Genomic DNA, 23,480 nt, shown 5'->3' on the forward strand with positions numbered 1-23,480 from the left:
AAATCACCTTAAATGCAATTTAGACCACATTATTATTGTTGATCAAAGCATTTTGTATAGGGAGACCAAGTCGGTCCAGCTAGCAAAAGAAAGGAGCATCATCCTCAAATTTAAGAGTTAAATATAGTATATATTTGTTGTATGGTCAAAGGAAATTATTATCTTCCTAAATTATAGAATATAGTTCCCTAGTATATTGTCATATATATTATAGTCATATATATTATAGTCAAAGGAAATAATTATCTTGATAAAAATGATAATTATCTATTTATAGTTAGTTGAACTCGAATATGACATGACTTGGAAATGACCCGACCTGATTTTAACCTGCAAATTATTGACTTGAACATAACCCGACTTGAATCCGAGAATGACCCGACTTGGAAATGACCCAACCTGATTATAACGACATTATATGACCCCGAGATGTATCCCATAAAATCTCAAAACTTTTTGACACTAGGTCTTGAAAGATCCCAAATTTCTCAAAAAACGTGGATTTTAATTTTGGAATTTATTGACTTTTTTTCGCCCGGAAATAATAGTTGCCGAAATGTTTACCATGGTCCCTAATACCCTCCGGGAGTCCAATTGGGTGGGTGGAACCGTCCAATTTGCCTTTAAACGACCAATTTACCGATTTACAACTTGCATCGATTTCATTAACTCAAGCCTACCATGAACATTTATGACAAAAAATAATGATTACATATTGCTCCAAACGGCATTATATGACCCCAAAATATATCCTTTAGAATTTTAAGATTTTTCGACATCGGGCCCCGAAACCTCAAAAAAAAATTAAAAAGTGTGGATATTAGCCTTCAATTTTGGATTTTTTTGACTTTTTTTTTGCCCGGAAATAAAAAATGTCGAAATGTTTACTATGGTATTTTATACCCTCAAGAAGTCCAATTGGGTGGGTGGAAGCATCCAATTTGTCTTTAAACGACTAATTTACCAAATTACAACTTGCACCGATTTCATTAATTCATGCCTACCACAGAACCACGAACATTTATGACAACATATAATGATCATATATGGTTCCAAACGGCATTATATGACCCCGAGATGTATATTCTAAAATCTCAAGCCTTTTCAACACCGGGCCCCGAAACTTCAAAAATTTGTCAAAAAGCGTAGATATGAGTCTTCAATTTTGGAATTTTTTTTAACTTTTATTCGCTCGGAAATAAAAAAAAATGCCGAAATGTTTAACATGATCCCTAATACCCTACGGGAGTCCAATTGGGTGATTGGAATCATCTAATTTGCCTTTAAACGACCAATTTATCGGTTTACAACTTGCACCGATTTCGTTCACTCAACCCTACCGCGAACATTTATGACAACATATAATGATCATTTCTGGTTCCAAACGGCATTATGACACCGTGATGTATCTCTAAAATCTTATTTCTTTTCAACATCAAGACCCGAAACCTTCGAAATTTTTTAAAAAGTATGGGTATTAGCCTTCAATTTTGAAATTTTTTGACTTTTTTTCGCACAGAAATAAAAACTTCCGAAATGTTACCATGGTCCCTAATAGCCCCCGGGAGTCCAATTAGGTGGGTGGAACCATCCAATTTTCCTTTAAACGACCAACTTACCGGTTTACAACTTGCTCATATTTCATTAACTCAAGCCTACCACGAACATTTATGACAACAAATAATGATCATATATGGGTCCAAACGATTATATGACCACGAGATGTATTACCTAGAATTTCAATACTTTTAGACACCGGGTTCCGAAGACTCCAAAATTTCTCAAAAAGCGTGGATATTAGCCTTCAATTTTTGAATTTTTTGACTTTTTTTCGTCCGGAAATAAAAATTTCCGAAATGTTTACCATGGTCCCTAATACCCTCCGGGAGCCCAATTGGGTGGGTGGAACCATCCTATTTGCCTTAAAACGGCCTATTTAATGATTTACAACTTGCACCGGTTTCATTAATTTAAGCCTACCACAAACATTTATGATAACATATAATAATTATATATGGTTCCAAACAACATTATATGACCCCGAGATGTATCCCCTAAAATCTCGAGTCTTTAAGTAAATGAGCTCGAAACCTCAAAAATTTCTCAAAAAGTGTGGATATTAGACTTCAATTTTGGAATTTTTTGACTTTTTTCGCTCAGAAATAAAAAATGTCGAAATGTTTAACATGGTCCCTAATACCCTTCGGGAGTCTAATTAGGTTGGTAGAACCATCCAATTTGCCTTTAAACAGCCAATTTACCGGTATACAATTCAACTTGCACCGATTTCATTAACTCGAGCCTATCACGAACATTTATGACAACAAATAATGATCATATATGCATGGTTCCAAACGATATTATATGACCCCGAGATATATCCCTATAATTTCAAGACTTTTCGATACCGGGCCCCGAAACCTACAAAATTTCTCAAAAAGTGTGGATATTAGACTTTAATTTTGGAATTTTTTTGACTTTTTTCCTCTCGGAAATAAAAATTGCCGAATTGTTTACCATGGTCCCTAATACGCTCCGGGAGTCCAATTGGGTGGATGGAACCATCTAATTTACCTTTAAACGTCCAATTTACCGGTATACAACTTGTACCGATTTCATTAACTCAAGCCTACCGCGAACATTTATGACAAAATATAATGGTTATATATGATTTCAAACGTCATTATACGACCCTGAGATGTATCCCTTAAATTTTCGAGGCTTTTCGACACCAGGCGTCAAAATTTCAAAAATTTCTCAAAAAGCGTGGATAATAGCCTTTAATTTTGGAATTTTTTGAATTTTTTTCGCTCGGAAATAATAATTGCTGAAATGTTTACCATGGTTCCTAATACCCTCTGGGAGTCCAGTTGGGTTGGTGGAAGCCGTGGAACCATCCAATTTGCTTTTAAACGGCTAATTTACCTGTTTACAACTTGCACGATTTTCATTAATTCAAGCATACTACGAACATTTATGACAACAAATAATGATCATATATGCATGGTTCCAAACGATATTATATGACCCCGAGATATATCCCTATAATTTCAAGACTTTTCGATACCGGGCCCCGAAACCTACAAAATTTCTCAAAAAGTGTGGATATTAGACTTTAATTTTGGAATTTTTTTGACTTTTTTCCTCTCGGAAATAAAAATTGCCGAATTGTTTACCATGGTCCCTAATACGCTCCGGGAGTCCAATTGGGTGGATGGAACCATCTAATTTACCTTTAAACGTCCAATTTACCGGTATACAACTTGTACCGATTTCATTAACTCAAGCCTACCGCGAACATTTATGACAAAATATAATGGTTATATATGATTTCAAACGTCATTATACGACCCTGAGATGTATCCCTTAAATTTTCGAGGCTTTTCGACACCAGGCGTCAAAATTTCAAAAATTTCTCAAAAAGCGTGGATAATAGCCTTTAATTTTGGAATTTTTTGAATTTTTTTCGCTCGGAAATAATAATTGCTGAAATGTTTACCATGGTTCCTAATACCCTCCGGGAGTCCAGTTGGGTTGGTGGAAGCCGTGGAACCATCCAATTTGCTTTTAAACGGCTAATTTACCTGTTTACAACTTGCACGATTTTCATTAATTCAAGCATACTACGAACATTTATGACAACAAATAATGATCATATATGCATGGTTCCAAACGATATTATATGACCCCGAGATATATCCCTATAATTTCAAGACTTTTCGATACCGGGCCCCGAAACCTACAAAATTTCTCAAAAAGTGTGGATATTAGACTTTAATTTTGGAATTTTTTTGACTTTTTTCCTCTCGGAAATAAAAATTGCCGAATTGTTTACCATGGTCCCTAATACGCTCCGGGAGTCCAATTGGGTGGATGGAACCATCTAATTTACCTTTAAACGTCCAATTTACCGGTATACAACTTGTACCGATTTCATTAACTCAAGCCTACCGCGAACATTTATGACAAAATATAATGGTTATATATGATTTCAAACGTCATTATACGACCCTGAGATGTATCCCTTAAATTTTCGAGGCTTTTCGACACCAGGCGTCAAAATTTCAAAAATTTCTCAAAAAGCGTGGATAATAGCCTTTAATTTTGGAATTTTTTGAATTTTTTTCGCTCGGAAATAATAATTGCTGAAATGTTTACCATGGTTCCTAATACCCTCCGGGAGTCCAGTTGGGTTGGTGGAAGCCGTGGAACCATCCAATTTGCTTTTAAACGGCTAATTTACCTGTTTACAACTTGCACGATTTTCATTAATTCAAGCATACTACGAACATTTATGACAACATATAATGATCATATATGGTTCCAAACGGCATTATATGACCCCCATATGTATCCCCTAAAATATCAAGACTTTTATACACTAGTCCCCGAAACCTCCAAATTTTTTCAAAAAACGTGGATATTAGCCTTCTATTTTGGAATTTTTTGACTTTTTTTCGCCCGAAAATAAAAATTGACGAAATGTTTACCATGGTCCCTAATACATTCCAGATTTCCAGGAGTCCAATTGGGTTTGTGGAACCATCCAAATTTGTTGTTAAATGACCAATTTACCGGTTTAAAACTTACACCAATTTCATTAATTCAAGCCTACCACGAATATCTATGAGAACAAATAATGATCATATACGGTTCCAAACGGCATTATATGACCCCGAGATGTATCCCATAGAATTTCTAGACTTTTCAACACCGGGCCCCGAAACCTCCAAAATTTCTCAAAAAGCGTGGATATTAGCCTTTAATTTTGGAATTTTTTGATTTTTTTGTCCGGAAATAAAAATTGTCGAAATGTTTACCATGGTCTTTAATACCCTACAGGAGTCCAATTGGGTGTGTGAAACTATCCAATTTGCTGTTAAATGGCCAATTTACCGGTTTACAATTTGCACCGATTAACCAGTTTACAACGACCAATTTAATTAACTTGCACCGAACCCGACTTGAACCGAAATTGATCCGAACCCGTTTTAACCCGTTAAAACCCGAATTTAATCCGAGTTGTTACTAACCTGACCTGAATTCAGCCTGACCCGTTACTAACCCGACCCGAATTTAACCCAACTTTTTACCAACCCAACCAGATATCAACCCGATTTGTTATTAAACTGACCCAAATTCAACCCTACTTTTTATTGACTCGACCCGAATTTTACCAGACGTATTACTTACTGTAGGCGTCGCTCGAAATGCGCCTACGTTAAAAGCATGTGTGAATATGCTTGGCACTCATAGGAAGTGGGAATTGACATATACGATTAGGGACAAGGAAAGTAGGGAGCCGCCAACAAGTTTTTAAGGAACTTGTAAACCGTTCACGGATCATAAAAAGGCAACCACAAATAAGGGACAACAAAGGCAACAACGATTGACCCGTGAAGGTTACACCCCATTCATAATCCATGAGATTACTAACTCCATATGGTTCGGAACCACGAAAAGGAGGATCGGGGATGATGGTACGAAGTGAGTCATGGAGTTACATTCGCCCGTATTGGCCTCTACTCGATTCTTATATTGAAAAGCATTCCTGTGATCTCAAAGGCATACAAACAAAATATTCAATTCGCTCCAAACTATTATTTAGCTAAATTGGTTGAATATTAATGCACACATTATTCTAAAATATTGGTGATCACTTTAATTAATAACAAGATTAAAAAGGAACCTAAACCGGTCGTCCAAATTATCTTATTAGGCGTGATTTTCAATTACATATTCCCTTTAAACATGCAATATGGTGATCAATAAATATAATAAACATTAACATTAACATTGGAAGCAATTTAACAATAATAGCGTTAGTCACATCAAATATAAAATAACCTAATCATGATACTAGCAATATAAAATAAAATAAGAGTAATTAATTTAATTAATAATTACTCACATTTCGCGCGTTCCTTTAAATTGCTACATCATGAATAAACTGTTAGTAACTTCAATAAAAATAATAAAGTAAATGAAAATTAAATTAAATAAAAAGTAGAATTGATTTGGTCCAAACCCTCAGTTATTTGTACCTTTCACGCCTTGGTTTAAGGACGGAACCTCAGGTTAAGTATAGACTCCTTGGAGTGCTTAGGGGAATTATTATAGAAGAATAAGGAGGCTAGAAATTAGGTTAAAGAGGGAGAAGAGATTGATTTTTGGTGTAAGGTGAGAGAGAATGACTATTGGTGCCCCGTACATCAGAAATGAGGGGGTATTTATAGAGGAAATGTGCTGAGGGAGCACACGGAACCCTAAAATGATAAAAACCCTAAAAAAGTATCCCGCGACACGGCAAAGTGTACCGTGACACGGGAAATCCCACCGTCAGACGGGAAACTTTCCCGTGACACGGTACAAATTTGCGTGACACGGGAAATATTTAGGTTACGGGAAGTGAAAACGCGTTTAGGGATTACGCGGAGAAAACACGGAGCAATCCCGTGGCACAGGATGTGCACCGTGACACGGGAAGAAATGCCGTGACACGACATTGTCCACCATGGCACAGTGCAGTATGCCGTGTCACGGTGTAAAAAGTACGCGGAAATTACACGGAATATTCCCGTGTCACGGTGCCCGGCACCGTGACACGGGAAATCGCACCGTGACACGGTGCAAAATCCCGTGACACGGGGGAAAATTGTGCAGAATTACAAAGATGGGCACCGTGTCACGGGAATAAGCCCCGTGAAACGTCAGCTTTTGCCGCGTCGCGGCATTTTTGCTGTTGCGCGGTAATTTCAGTTTTTTACCCGTTTTTAAAATAATCATAACTTTTGATCCGTAACTCGGAACAAAGCATATAATATATAATTGGAAATCTTATCAAGTCTAATTTCCAACCCAATTGGAATAAAGTCAAAATGATATGTAAATTTTACGATATGGCCGTTTTAGTGGAAGGGTTTCGGTTTTAGGCCGAGTTTAGTGTTTTGCTCATATCTTTTTCGTTATAGCTCGGAATTGGGCTTATGATATATAGTTGGAAAGATTATTTAAAGGCCTATCCAAAAAAATAATAATTGGATCAAAATTGTATAGCCATAAAATCAGTTTCTCTCAGTTTTGCGATGTGGACACGAAAAGTGGAAAATAGGTTATGGTTTAGGGAAATGAGCTAGAAATTGGATTGGTTCATGAAATATATTGGGTAGAACATGGATTTAAGCACTCCAAAGATTAAATACTCAACTCGACCAATATTGGCGGTGAAAGGTGTTCATCAACGGGTTTGGTTTTGGGGAGACATTTTTAGGTGTCTACACTTACCCAACCCAAAAATTAACCCGACTCAAAATTAACACGACTTGTTATTGACCCGGCCTATATTCAACCCAAATTGCTCTTGACCTGATTTCAAATTACCTTAAATGCAATTTAGATCACCTTATTATTGTTGATCAAAGGATTTTGTGTAGGGAGACTAAGTCGGTCCAGGCCAGCAAAAGAAAGGAGCATCATCCTTAAATTTAAGAGTTAAATATAGTATATATTTGTTGTATGGTCATAGGAGATAATTATCTTCCTAAATTATAGACTATAGTTCCCTAGTATATTGTCATATATATTATAGTCAAAGGAAATAATTAGCTTGATAAAAATGATAATTATCTATTTATAGTTAGTTGAACCCGAATATGACGTGATTTGGAAATGACCCGACCTGATTATAACCTGCAAATTATTTACTTGAACATAATCCGACTTGAATACGAGAATGACCCGACTTGGAAATGACCCAACCTGATTATAACCCGCAAATTATTGACTTGAATCGAACCCGACTTGAAAATGAATCGACCTGATTATAATCCGCAAATTATTGACTTGAACCGAACTTGACTCAAACCCAAGAATGACCCGACCCGATTCTAACTCGCAAATTATTGACTTGAACCGAACCTAACTTGAACCCGAGAATTACCCTAACCCGTTGTAACCCGTGAAAACCCGAATTTAACCCGACCTATTGTTCACCCAACCCAAATGTAACCCGACCTAAACCCGTTAAGAAGTATGACCCGACGTGACCCGACTTAAGCATGACCCAACCCAAACCTGACCCGCATAGGTTATGGAATTAATCCGAATTGACCCGACCCGAGTTGACCCGACCGACTCTTACCCGACCCAAACTCGACCTGTTTATCCGAATTGACAGCTTTAAGTATAATTAATAAATAAAGTACTCATAATAATATGAAATGGAGGTAGTATATAATTTCTTTTTTTTGGTGTTCCATCCGGTTCACCCTTTGGGCTAATTCGGATTCGAGATCAGTTCTGGGTGGTTAGGTTCCAGTCCCCTCCCGATTGTTGTTGCGAGGGATCGAACATGGGTCCTCCCTACCAAGTGTAGTCCCAATCACCACTACACCAACAACCAATAGATTCTTTTTCTCTCAACATTATAGATTCTTAACCTAGTTTTTGGAGTATTAATAAGGTTGAGTTGGGCTAATAATTTAAAGATGAATCCAGACAACGTACGTAGTACAATCCAAATAAAGCCAGGCGACCTTTTTGATGGATTAGCTGCGCACACCCGTTAATCCATGTGAATTAAAAAAAATATATTGCTCGTATTAACATAATTTACGTTATTATATGTAGTTGCATGTTGCATCTCCCCTTTTTTTTTTTTTTTTTTTTTTTTTATGAGATCACATTGGAAAGTTCTAACTTTTTCCCCTTTGCCTCAAAACAGTAATAGTCTTGCAAAATGCAACCTTAATACCGAGTACTTAAGTTCTATAACAAGTTTCTTCCGACGAGTATATCAACTATCAAGTGACAATATTTTTGATACCAAGTAATTTGACGATAGTTTTTATTGGGCTATTGACATGGGCCCTAATTTCCCTTGCAAAACAATAAAAGAGGGCCTCGATATAAATAACACCATCATTCTGGTCCTTTTGTTATATTTACCAGCCCATTTTAGAAGCCCAAAAATTATAGATGAAGGTGGGCCAGGATGGGGTCGCTTTAGTTTATTATACGACTTAAAAGGGAGCAAAATCCTGCTATTATGAACTCACTACTTGTATGAAAGTAGGTTGTTGAGTGTGATGGAAATTATTAATGGGTGTGAAAGCTAGAAATGGGTAGTGAGATGATACTCATACTTTACTGCGTATTAGATAAAGCATTAGATTATTAGAAAGATTACTTTATGACAATAGTTTTTCCGTGTAAATATTTAGTTTTTGTGTCAGACGGTCTGATCAAATGTTTTTTGCGAGTTAAGATAACTTTAAATCTTTTTTCTTAGCTTTTGTTTATTATTGTTAACATTTAAGGACATTTATTCATGTTATTCATTCACGTATTCGTATTGATTTCAAATCAATTGATGGATTGTCTTTCCAAGACTTACTAATCACAAAAGGGCATCATTTTTTTTTTTTTGGTATAACTATATCCTTAGGCAAGTGTTAATGTTGATCAATTTAACCATTAATACAATGAGTAAGAATTGATGATGACACTATTTGATAAGCAATCACGTTACAAACTCCCTTGCTTAATAAAAAAGTGTCAATTTAACATAGATACATAGTTTTATTTGATACTTAACATAGGTACATAGTTTTATTCCATACGAATAAATGTTTTGACCATATCAAATAAGCCGGACATAGAGTAATCTTGCTATCGATCCCCTTAAATTCTCTACATGCCTATACGCTATAGCTAATATCTAGACTATCCCATGGTACCACAACAAAATCCAAATAACGAGCAAACAACATACAAAAATACATGCTTAACCAAAAAAAAAAAAAAAAAAATGTGATGGTCCATGGCAAGTGACGGCTAAGTCAAGCCAATATGCTTGTCATACAATATACTTTTATGTTAGTTTGAAGGTATGGGCTATGTATCCATCTCTCTGAGAAACGTTGTTGTGTGTTTGTTAGGTAAAAGAGTATGAGTGCATGTGCAAAGTGGGTAATACTCTTATGCTTACTTCATTGTCTGCCTCAATATAGCACCAACTATCTAATTTCTAAGGCAACAATTTAATCCTCCAAGTTTAGCTCAACAATTTATAGTCAATAGTGATTAACTGTGGCATTGAGCTATTCAAGTCCGAATTTAGGTTATAGACAATTGAGGACTAAGCTAATATAACTTATCTTTTAAGTCAGTTTTGGAAGAGCCATCACGTAATTCACATAGTTGATTGACCCAAGTGAACCAAACATCTTACACTATTGGGAGATAAGGTTGTTTACAACATTGTTAAATCAACAACCAGTGTTTACAGCACACCTTTGTCCGAATTTAGCTATTACATTATTAGTTCAAAATATGCACTATCAATCTATCATTGCGAAAATTGATTAATTCTTGACAATGAGGGATTATAGAGTAGTATTTTCTAAGGTAAATGAAGCAATATTTGTTATGAAAATTGGCATCTAAACTAATAGAAACATGGTTAATGCATCATGAAAGTAGAAAAAGACCAGTCATGTACACATTAGAACGTAAACAACAGTATAACACAAGTATTATAAACCATGTGCAATCACATTATTTGCAAAGATAACCAATAACCATTTATTTTCCAAACGTACCTACTCGTATTCAAAGGAGACCAACCACCTAAACTCTTTAAATTTATTTTCAACAGTTGGCTTGAGACTTGAGTGCAGAATACGCACATGAGAATTTCCTCTGCATCAAAAACTTCTTCACGTTTGGATATACTTATTACAGAGAACAAACTATTATATACTCGAATGTACTAATCTACGCACAAAGAATATAAAATGAACCGCAATACTCAATTATATTATGCTCATTTCTTGACATAAAAATACAAAAATGTACAGAGTATACATGTAATAAAATTTCCATAAAAACAAGGGTAACACCGTAAGACACACCCTAATCGCATAACGCACGCATGTAACTTTACTCCGTATACTTTATCTTAATTAGGTGATCGAAGCAATGTGACAACCAATACAGAACAAAAAAAATACGTAGTACAAGAATTTTCCAATACACTAGCAACATGACAGCAACGTAATCAATCAATAGTACCCAATCTAGGCGTGATATACTGTTCCTAATGTTTCCAACCTTAATTACATGTTATTTTCAAACAAAACAAAAAGAGGTCAATTTGAAGATTCTAAAAAAGTTTTCCTCCCAACTGTAGGCCTAAATTTACCACCTTTCACTCTCCTAAAAACTTTAGGTCAGCTCTCCTACAACTACAAGGTAGGCAAATTCAACCAAAAGATGGCCCACTTAAACTTTTACATACTCTTGATTACATTATCATGTTAACATTTGTTTTAAGAGCAAGAGCCGTATCCCAACTGTGTAAGATTACGACCCATAACAAAACCGACACTTTTTAAACCATGCAGATAATCTTCTTAATCCATAACTTAAACCCGAAACGTCCAACGTAAAAGTATTAGATTACATTATTACGAGAGAGATGTCGAGTTCATAACGGTTGTTATTAGCGTGCGTGTGTTAGCTTACGGGGAGTTAGAACAGTGTAATTGTCAGAGAGGAATTAATGGAAAGCAGAGAGAGAAAGACAGAAGATAAAACATGAAGAGAAAAAACATTAAAGATGAGGCCCAGTACAACTACAACTGCCAAGCTCAGGGGTTCCTTGGAGTAGCAATTAAGACTTTCTCTCTCCTCCATTTTTTTTTCTTCCTTCTTCTGCTAGATCTTCTTCACCTCCCAACCCAACAACAGTATCAGAAAAATAAAAAAAAATGTAATACAAATTAGAAATTAGTATGGTTTTTTAAGCAGAAAAGTTAGGATTCATTTCATTTCTTTGCTTTCTATATTGAGACCAAAAAGATGAAAATGGAAAGCAGACATCATCATAAAATGTTCACCCTTACAATGATGACAATAATGGTGTTCATCATTGTTATTACATATCATAACATGGGAAGCAGCATTTTAATGGTGAATGCTTCCTGGCAAGAAGCAGAGGGTTTACGATTTTACGACGAACGAGGTGATTACAAGATTAGAGCCATATCTAGGGAGGATAATACTGCAGTACTGGAAAAGTTCAGGGCTTTACTTGGGTTAAGAACCTTTAAAAACAAAGTGAAACGAAGAGAGTATGATGAGTCACCTGCACCGTCTCCATCACCAAATACAATCGAAGCTGAAGCTCCAGCACCAGCTCCGGTTCCTGCACAAGCGCCGGCTATCCATACACCCTTGCATCATCTCCACCATCATCATCATCACCAGTCACCCCGGCCTCGGCCAATGCTGCCAGTACACAAGCTTGACAATGATCAGCAACAAGGAAATGGAACAAAAAAGATAGTTACAGTTGCAGTAGTAGTTCCTACAGGAGTGGTGGTATTGGTTTTTGCTCTTGGAGTTTTACTATGGTTTAGTAAGAGGACGTACCGCCATAAGAAGGTTGCTACTGGAACGGCTTCGGTATGTAGCGACCAAGGAGGGGATAGAGAGAGATCAAAGAGCGTAACAACAGAAAATTTAGCAAGGAAGGTAACCCAAGAACTTAACTCTGATTTGTTTTACATTGACACTTTATCATCTGTTCTTGAACCGCAAGCATGTATAAGAGGAAGTTCTGATTGTTTTGAGAAATCGATAATGGGAAGCAAGGGTAGTACATCATATGAGAGAAAGCATTCAGAATATGAAACTATACAGATTGAGTCCAAGGAGAGCAGTTCATTGGCTGAAGAGATTATATCAGTTCATGAGTATACAGGATCAAGCAGATATGAATCTGATGATCAGAATTCTATGAATGCTGATATGATGGATGGCATTGATAAACATTCATCCGAGGATGAATCGTTTCATTCTTTGTGTGATTCGCGCTCATCTAGTAATCGTAATATTCGGCTTTCTAATGCGTCATATGGTAGCTTTGGTGATCCGGTGGAAATTTTCTCCCCAAACCATAGTTTACCAGCAAACCCTCCTCAATTACCTTTATCCGACCAAGAGCAGCCAACTCATAATATAGAAAATGCTCTAAATGGACTGCAAGACAACAGACATCCAACACCATCTCCACCGCCTCCCCCTTTAGCTCCTCCTCCTCCACCGCCACCACCTCCACCTCCGCCCCTGTTTGCACACGTTTTTCCTTCATTCAAAGCTTCTAAATCTTCCAAGGTGGTACATACTTCATCATCAGAATCACAGCAGACCAATGAAAAGGGCTTAGCTTCACCGCCACAAACTCCAGATATTCTAGATGGTCCACGAAACATTCCACCTCCACCATGTCCACCACCATTCCTTAATGGAAAGGCCAGCTCATCAAAAGGTCCTCCTCCACCACCTGGGCCACCTCCTCCATTCACGCCACTAGGGAAAGATGGTTCTCCACTGCCAAAACTGAAACCACTACACTGGGACAAAGTTCGAGCTGCACCAGATCGATCTATGGTGTGGGACCAGCTACGATGTAGCTCATTCGAGTGAGTATTATATTACTAGTCTCTCTCTCAAAGGCATTTTCTTTTTATAGGACCCAATTCAGAGCTTAAAGAAGGATTTTCTTGCAGGTTGGATGAGGAGATGATAGAATCTCTATTTGGCTATAACCTAAAGAATGTACTTAACAATGATGAAGGAAAAAGCAAGAGTCCCTCACCAAGCAAACATGTCCTTGAGCCGAAAAGACTCCAGAACATAACCATACTCTCTAAAGCTCTGAATGCCACATCTGAGAAGGTGTGTGAAGCACTAAAACAAGGTACATCTACAAAATTCACATCTTTATTAAGTTGCAAAGGACAGTCAATCATTAATTACTTATTATAGTAGTGCATAATGACTCATTAACAAAATCAAGTATTGTCAATAAACAGGGGAAGGCTTGAGCTCGCAACAACTCGAGGCTCTGGTAAAGATGGCACCAACAGAAGAAGAAGAAACGAAGCTATCCAATTACAAGGGAGACATCAATGAACTTGGATCAGCAGAGAAGCTAGTTAAAGAAATACTGACAGTACCTAATGCCTTGCAAAGGATTGAAGCAATGCTTTATAGAGCCACCTTTGATGACGAGGTTGTTCACCTGAGGAATTCATTCCAAGTACTCGAGGTGAGGTTCAACTTCAAACCCTATGGTTTTTATTTCACCTTTGTACCTTTAATTATTCTCCATTTTTGTCCACAGGAAGCCTGCAAAGAGCTGAGGTCAAGCAGGCTCTTCTTAAAATTACTAGAGGCTGTGCTAAAAACAGGAAATAGAATGAATGTTGGAACAAGCAGAGGAGGAGCCAAAGCATTTAAGCTTGATGCACTCCTTAAGCTGGCAGATGTCAAAGGCACAGACGGGAAAACTACATTGCTCCATTTTGTGGTACAAGAGATGATACGTTCGGAGGGAATTCGAATGTCAAACAGCATTATGGGGAAGATAGACCGACACACAAAGAGCAGAACAGTAGAGGAAAAGGAAGACAATTACAGAAGGATGGGTCTAGAACTTGTGTCTGGTCTGAGCACTGAACTTTGCAATGTGAAAAGAACAGCATCGATAGACTTGGATGTTCTAGCAACATCAGTTTCAAATCTATCAGATGGAATGTCTAAGTTGCAGCAGTTGGTAAACAAAAATTTGGCTCACACAGAAACAAATGGCAATTTTGTCCATGCCATGAAGGCCTTCTTAAACCATGCAGAGAATAACTTGAAGGAGTTACAAGCTGAGGAAAACAACGTCCTGATTAGTGTACGAGAAATCACAGAATACTACCATGGTGATGTGAGTAAGGATGAGGCTAACCCTCTTCGAATCTTTGTTATTGTGCGGGATTTCCTGGGAATGTTAGATCAAGTATGCAGAGAGCTAAAAAGCTTGAAAATACCAAGAGCCCCAAATCCTTTGGCTCCATTTCGGTAAATAAAACAGTTTGGTTTGCCTTCAGAGTTGATAGGCTATCAACAACATTTGGTTGTTAGTTAGGGGTTTGGAGTGCTTAGATATGAGTTGATTCCACCAGATTGTGTAATGATATTAATAACTAATATGACATGAGATCAACAGATCAAGTGTGTTTTTGGCTATAACTACAAAAGAAAGAAATTAGTCTAACAGCAATGTTGACCACCAAGTAGTCTGTAAAGCACCATCTATCAGTAACATTTCCAATTGTAGAGCAAGACATTATTTTTGTTGTATGCAAGCAAGGCTACAACCTATACTTCATACCACTCGCTCTTTTGCTGACCAAATCCATCTTCTTGCCTTGTTTTGTCTCACATTCAATGATCAACCTTTAATGACACTGAGCACCCTTCTCACAATTTACTCTAGTACCCACCTTTTCTAATTCACCAAGAGTTTCATATACACTAAAAATATGTCAGATGAGGTAAGAAGGGCAAATAACTGAGATGCGATATCCATATAATCCGTATGATAATACATTTTTTGACCCATATCTTCTTCGGCTATCATCCAACAAGTATCTCAGACATGCAATAAACTAGCTATTGCAGAAACGCATTCATAAAGAGCTATAATTATCCTCCATTCCAACTATAAATAACTACACAGTTCATCAATCACCATATTTTCTCAAAATCTCAACAGAAACCTCATCCATCCCAAGTACTGCAAGCTTAATTGATACCCAAAAAAAATCTGCTTTCAAGATTACTCAATCAAGGGCAACCATAGAAAAAATTCATCTCATAATAACTTCAAATAAACCCATTTCCCATTTCAGAATCCAAACTGCTTTACCTTGAATTCAACAAATATAGACCCAGCAAAACAATTTGACAAAACACCCTCTAAAATTAAACCATTCCCAGATTAAACTACACATCCCAGAATTTTATAATCCAATCAAACACTATGCACATTGCACATATCATATTAGGCCTGAATTGCACAAGTATGCATGTCAAGATAAAATAAATCAGCACATTTAAAAGAAAAAAATCACCATATAATGTTGTATCGAAGAAAACCCACTAAGGCAAGAATAAGTTCTGATACAATAAACCAACAAAAATCACCATATTATTAAAAACCCAAGTTTGAATTACAAATAAAAAAAGGGATAGAAGTATAAAACCCTTGATTAAGAAGAAGAAAATGTTCCGGCAGGAAGCTCCTTGACAAGAGCAGCAAGAGCTTCTGGGTTGAAACCCAATTCAGAGAGGGCGATTAGGAGAGAGATTGTGTGACGATCAAGTTCTATATTTAAGATGCTTGACATCTGAAACACTAGCTCTAAACATTCCTTCGAATTTCTTGCTGCTTCGGAATTCATTCTGTGGTTAAATTGTGTGATTAGGTTTTTTTAACCCAAAAGAAAAGATTTGATCTTGAATTTTAGGGGTTTTGAGTGAGGTTTGAATTTTAGCTCCCGGCAAAAATAGCTTTAAGATGGTTTGTTTTGAGAAAATACTCGTTAATATGCGATATTAACGAGGCTCGTTAATATGGGGTTACAAACGTCATTTCCGGTCTATTATTAAGGGTACAATTGTCATTTTCTTTTTAGACGTTAAAATACTCGTTAATATGCGATATTAACGAGGCTCGTTAATATGGGGTTACAAACGTCATTTCCAGTCTATTATTAAGGGTACAATTGTCATTTTCTTTTTAGACGTTAACTAGAGCGCAACGTCCGTCTTGTCTTCAGTAAAGCATCCCGTTTCGCTAATAATCCCGTTCATTGTCAATTGGCTGACTTCAACTCATCTGGAGTCGAATTCGAAGTCAAGAATCCCCAAATTGGTTCCTTCTGGAGCTCGAATTCGAAGTCAAGAATCACTGTCGAATTCAAGTGCATTTCTACCGCGGCGGTGGTGAGCGAAGGTCGAAGTATTTCATCGGAGGTGATTGGTTCAATCGGAGGTCACGGGTTGAAGTCGTGAAGTTCAGCTAACCAGACTGGCGGTAGAACGGGAAATTTCGAGCTCGGAATCAAGTGTTAATTCTGACAGCGGTGGTCAATTGAAGTTGAAGTTGGTAGGGGATTTAAGATTGGTTCAATTCTAGCTTACGGTTTCAAGTTTGGGAGTTTAGCTGACTGCACTGAAGGTATGTTATCTGGGTATCTGATCTTTACTATGAGGCTAGAATCATCAGATTATGAAATTAATTACATCAAATTACGTGTTATAAATGCTTAATTTCAGAAATAGTTTTGTTTTTTTTGCGGAATTGGTGTATTAGGATTATAACTCGAAATTGCGGAAACCCTAGATGTATTAATAGCCATACACTGAAGTACTGATACATTGAAGTTGTATAGGTACCAGTCAGTGTGTGATGATTGTGTAAACGAGCTGCTAGGGACTGGTTTCAGCTTAATTTCTGTTTGCTTTTTTCAGCTACATTTGCCACATTAGCAAATAATAGTAATCAATGGGAAGCAGTAGCAGGAAGCGTAAAATCAACATTAATCAATCTGATTCTGAGGTAGGATTATCTTAAATTGGAACACTAAATGCTGAAAAGTAATGTATTTATACTATCATCATTTGTTGCTCTACTTAGGAGTCAATTGCACCTCACATCAAGAAGCTTTCTCCGGCCATATTCAAGGTAAATTTAAACAATTGTATGTGGTTATTTGTAATTGCATAAAGTGATTGTACTTACGTAGGTGCATTATCTTATAGGATGATTCCTTAACTGTTGGAGGGGAAGTCAAAAGGAAAGGTGAAGTACTGTTGCAGCATTTGAAGAGGAGATGTAGGGTAAGTACTTGTACTTATCATGTTTTAGTATTGTGAGTAATAAAATTAGGCCAAAATGTCAAAAAGTTTTTGATGATAGACGTATATGTTTCCATGAACATAGAGTATGTTGAAATTCCATGTTTAATCTATGAATATAGAGTATGTTGATATTCCATGTTTAATCTATGCAGCCGGCTAATACTAGCTGTCGAATAGAGTCGTTTGGTAGAATATGCAAAAGTTTTGACGAGAGACGTAAACGTTGGGTTGGGGAGATGGGTTTTGGTGGTCTGTTAAAATTTGGAGGTGATATGAACCTTCCAAGACAGTTGTCTTATTGGTTGATGACTCGTATAGATCCCTTCAATTGCACTCTTACAACCCAAGATGGTAGAGTGTACAGGCTTTCTCAAAACCAGGTTCATTGGGTACTTGGTATTCCCAATGGAGGGCTACCTGTTCCTACATACCAAACAATGGATAATGATGCTTGGCAAAAGGTGAATAGGATTATGGAGAGATATGGAAAAACATGGAGTAGCAAGTGTAGTAGAAGTGGTCGTGAGTACACATTTGAGGGTATTCAAGTGAATGTTGATCTGATTGCTCGAGTGGAGGGGGAATGGGAGGAATATCAGGCAGAGGAGTTCAAGACTGTTTTCTTGTTGTTGTGTCTGGAAATGTTGTTATGCCCTAATCAATCTTCAAGATTGGCCACTGATCTTGTTCCTTCACTTACGTGTGCTTCTAGAGCTGCTGACTATGACTGGTGCAGCTTAGTTTTACAAAAACTTGTGGAAAGTGTGGCGATGTTTGCACGTCGGTTTTATTCTGTTGGATTTGCAAGTGGCTGTGCCGGTTGCCTCATATTCATTGTGGTATGTGTTTATTTTCAACATTGGTTTGATATTATCGTCTTACCATGTTATATCGGGCACCTATTTTGTGATACAGGTTTTGTATTTGGATCGTCTTAATAGACATCCTGTTAATTGGGGCTATTTCCCTAGGGTGGAGGTGTGGATCATGGAAGAGATTCGGCTGGCTATTAGTGAAGATCGTCTCCCGAATGGTGGTGACTTCGGAAAGCTTGGGGTACGTTCCTGTCTTTTGGTTTAGAACATTATTAAATTACCAGTGTTGATGATACTTTGGTGTGTGTATTATGTAGACTTTGGATGTGGCTTATGGTGAAACTCATCCTACTGAAGCGAGGGATACGAATGGACCCGGGGGGACAACTGAGGTTAGCTTAGAACAATATAGTATAAGTTTGACTTTTTAGGACGGGATAAGCCTTTGTGTTTTTTGTAATTTTGGTGACCAACATACATTTAACTATACAGAGAAGCTGCTGTGTTAGTGTCTGCTTTAGAAGTAAGGTGGCACGAATGCGGAAGTCAAAGGTGAAGAAAGTTAAGGGTAAATCAACTGCTGACATTAGTGACAATGGAGAGAACAAGGCAATCATCTTTCCTGGTAACAACAATATGGGTCCAAAAACCAATTTTAATTTGATAAGGTTTCGCATGGATGTGATGAAAAGGTATTTGATCTGTTGTTCTGTAATTTGTATAAGTTTTTGGCTTTTGCACTATATAAGGAGTTTGAATAGATAGACTGAAGTGTTGGGTGGTGATAGGTGCTTATCGGATGATGCTTTGAACACACTGCTACGAATTACATCATGGGTTAGTATACGAATGTACGTTTTACTTATGTACGTGTAAAAATGGCTAAGTTTGTTACCATGTATGTACATTTTACAACAGGTGGCTAGGCAGAATGAAGCTAGGCAATCAGCAGGACCCTGCTTTTGGTCGTCACTGCTGGTTAGTTGCTAAAAGTGTATATTAGGCGTTGAATGCATATGGGCCTTTAGTAGTTGTCACTGACTATGTCTGCATCCAGGGAGAGTTCGTGTTGTTTCCTGGCACAATAGGCGCAGATCCTATGTCAAGAGGGTGTGTAGACTGCTTTGTTGGTAGCCCATGTTGTGCTTACATGACTATTGTATCGGAGGTAAGCTTATTTGCAATCCTTATTTCCCAAGCACTAAAATCATATATGTATTTACAAAATATGTGTGTATGATTAGGTTGATGGAGCTTCATCTTTTTCTTCCGTCTGTGTATTTGTAAAATATGGTAATGTGCAAGACATTTCAGTGGTATACTCAAACTCGCTCACTTCTTCAACAACCATATACAAGGTGAACAAGCGGGTAGGTTATGATCCCACTAGTTAGTTGTTACTGTTTTAAAAGTCTGGACCTCCATTCGACCTCCATTCATTAATTACATGAGATTACTTGTTTGCAGGTAGCAAATGTAGAACACTTATTCCAAGAATTCCACAATGTACTGAATGGGTTTTCGGTTGATAACATCAGGAATGTGATCATCACGAAGGACTTCAACTGCGTCACAAGTTGTTCTTCTCAAACCACAAGTTGTTCTTCTCAAACCACATAAGATAAGATGAATTCATAACACTGACTCCTTTGTTGATTGCACCCAATAAGACAAATGTGAAGTAAATAACAGAATTGTTAACAATCAGAAAAAAATAATGATCTGAGTCGGAGCTGTAGAAAAATTTAAGAGAAAATTTGTTACCAAGTACATTAAATTGCGTTTTTAAATAGTGTAAAACGAATTGGGTGTGTATGGGTTAAAGTTTATTGGAGTAGTGGCATTTGAGGCCTCTTTGGAGTGGGCCTTGGCCCTTCACTATGAGTATATTTGTTTAGATTTGCAATTTGTAATATTTTTTATGATGTAGTGTTAGTGGGCCTAGAGGCCCCTTAATGTTCTGGGTTGCAATGTCTTGGATTAGTGGGTCCAGAGGGCCCTTATTATGTTTTGGGGTAAAGTGTATTGGATAGGGCCCTTATGTTTTGGGCCTTTACTTCATAGATAAGGAAGAAAATACAAAAACAATGGAAGTTTTGAACACCCAAGTTTGGGCCAAAACACAAAATCGAATCCAATGTTCAAATATAAAGCTGACAGTAGTTACTTTGGTAGGTAAAGTGATAATAACATTGAAACATACTTAGTTAGATGAACTTCTGAAAACATAAACTCGTACATAATCAAATACATAATTAGCTACTAAACTGCATCCATTTGCTAGATTAGATTACCCTCCTCAATGACATTGAAACACCAGCAGTATTGCTTAGAAAACGCGCTTAGCAACTTCATAGTCATCACCCTTGAAAAGGATAGCAATGCATATCCCCCTTCGCTTTCATTTGTTGAAATTCCATACACTGCAAAAGGCTTCAAAGATGCACAGATCAGGCGGGCCATGTGGATAGAGACGCGTGTTTCGGTCAGAATTATCACGTGAGGCATATGCATCTGAATTGCAAACCTTAGCAATGGGAGGAAAGACTCCCTACCCATATCACGACAATTCCAGATCATATACCTTAAGCCCTTTGTCAGAGTTCCTCTCCACCTCGACAAACTTAGGTTTTTATTAGCGACTACTTCAACTTCAACCTCGATTTCCCTCCCATCAAATTTGTTTGAAGACTTAGTAGTACTACGCATGATTAACTTGGACACAACCTTCGGATACTCAACATTAAATAGCTTGAAATCATTTCGGTAACTCGGGATCGTCATGAGGTGGTTCCCAACAGACAAGACACAACTTTCTACAGCAGTTGGTATGTCTGAAGAAGGATCAACAATGTTGTCAATAGAGGCGGGTAAAACGTGTTGGTAACCAAACCCGACCTTCCCTCCTTCGGTAGAGATTACCCATCTCACAAAGTACTTGACCGTTTTTGGGAGTAAAGCAAGATCAGATAAGTCTGGCAAGTGAGCAGGTCTCACCTTATTAGATGGTGTGATGACGACGATGTCTCCAACTTTCTTCCTATTCCCGGCTATTATTTGGGCGGCTGAAGCCGCGTCTAGTAACATCACCCTTACATGACCGTCGGACGACATAACAGGGCTTTGGATCACCCCTAGTACGCCCTTCCGAAAATTCACTTTAACACAATGAGTCGGAGTACAAGGAATTACCATCTTCAGCGAATGTGTTTTAATAATCTTTGAAGATGGTAGTACAGATAAATCGTGTGTGGATATCCTTTTGTGAGAAGGCTTAATGGAAGTAGCTAGAATGGAAAATTTCTTCTTTGTCATTATATTTTGAACACTATTATAAATTGGAGGACAAGAGGAAAATGGAAAAGAGTGAATGAAGAGTTAATGGTAAATGGACAACAAGTAATGGAGAATATGTAAATGGTGAAGCTCAGATGTAGGGTTTCAAGTATAGAGTATTTCCTCCATGTATATAATTAGTTGAACGAGTTCCTTTTATTCCCTCTGTACAATGAAAATGTGGAGTGAAAAAATTTTTGGCGGGGGCGGGTGGGGGGGGGGGTGAAAATTTGGTGGGAAAATTTGACATATGTGTGTTATGTCGAGGTCCCTGTCAGCCTAGATCTGAGCAATGGATTAGGGTTGCTCTTTTTTGTTTGCTTCCAACATAGTTGTTGTGGTTAAGTTACATCTTTTACCATGCACCAGCTGTAGAGATTACTAAGGCCCTCATGTACATGTACCTCATTCTAAATTAAGGTAAAACATGTACACTAAGTTTACCTCGTGGATTTTGGTGCGTAATATGATACTAAGAACCAACTAAAACAATAATACCAGAAATTAAGCGTGATAGTCTTCTAAAATAAGAATTTGGAAACACTAGTAGTTAATTTGTTTAGATTATAAAAAGACTCTTACTTATTTTTATAATGCCAGTCAAATAATTATGTAAATACTTATTTAAATTCATTGAAAAAATAAAATTGTTAATAATAAGAATTCAAATAATGATTCTGATGTAATTCATGTGACAAAATGTTTGTTTTATATATTAATTGTTAATTATAAGACATTAATTACGGTGAATATAGTTCGCTCTATAAAAGATAAATTCATTACCAAAAAAAAGGAACTCAATGGTATTTGCTATGTGCAGATTTACTAATCTATTTCTGTTAATTTTATGAGTTAGTTCCATTATTTAGGATCATGATTACTTGAAGTAATGATCTATATAGTCAAGGAAGAAATAAAAGAGTACTTTAGACACTTCAAGAAGCACGTAAATAGGTCCTAATTCTTGCACGTACTAGTGATATATTTTTTGGGTAAACTTTAATAATCTTTTCCATTTTTTTGGTAAATTATAATTCAAGTTAATTCAAGATTTTATTTACATAGTTAGTCATTTAAATCATATTAGGACTTGTGCAATTGTAACTAACAATATATTTGGTTAATCCAAATTCTGTACTATGCTTGAATGTACAATTTTATGATATTTTCCTTATTTGTTTTATTTTATTTTAGGTAACACAAATGTTATAACTAACAATAATCCTCATACTAACTTGATTTCACGTACAACTTAATAATCAAAGCACAACACATTAGTCCAAATTAACGATGCATCACATAAAAGGCTACTTGGTTCTTAATACGAATTTTAAGCGAACATATTTATGTCCAACTACACACATATGACATACATCATGCAATTGATTGAGAACACTGGTGGAATATTACGGTTTTTCTGTCGGAATATCGGAGAATCAGCAGTAACCTTCATCGTGGTGGGAGGGATCACTGTCCATGCCTGAATCAATCCACCATCTTCTCATATAATTGTAATTGTCATCATCCTCCGCCACTAACGCTTCATGCAAGGGAGGAGGGGGGTCA

General features: G+C 37.0%; 1 protein-coding gene across 2 annotated transcripts; it reads left to right on the plus strand.

Annotated features, from left to right (window-relative positions):
* The first annotated feature begins 11,673 nt into the window (after window positions 1–11,673).
* On the plus strand, window positions 11,674–15,192 carry LOC145626564 (uncharacterized). Of its 2 annotated transcripts, XM_081679019.1 has the most exons (4): window positions 11,674–13,487; window positions 13,575–13,765; window positions 13,881–14,116; window positions 14,192–15,192. In XM_081679019.1, the coding sequence occupies exons 1-4, from the start codon at window positions 11,863–11,865 to the stop codon at window positions 14,918–14,920; spliced, it is 2,781 nt and encodes a 926-aa protein (XP_081535145.1). In that variant the 5' UTR covers window positions 11,674–11,862; the 3' UTR covers window positions 14,921–15,192. The 2 variants fall into 2 exon arrangements, with proteins under 2 accessions (XP_081535145.1, XP_081535144.1); XM_081679018.1 differs by having other exon boundaries at window positions 13,881–15,192.
* Window positions 15,193–23,480: the final 8,288 nt, after the last annotated feature.

This window comes from Chenopodium album, chromosome 4 (genome assembly GCF_948465745.1).
Source record: "Chenopodium album chromosome 4, dcCheAlbu1.1, whole genome shotgun sequence".
Lineage (NCBI taxonomy): Eukaryota > Viridiplantae > Streptophyta > Magnoliopsida > Caryophyllales > Amaranthaceae > Chenopodium > Chenopodium album.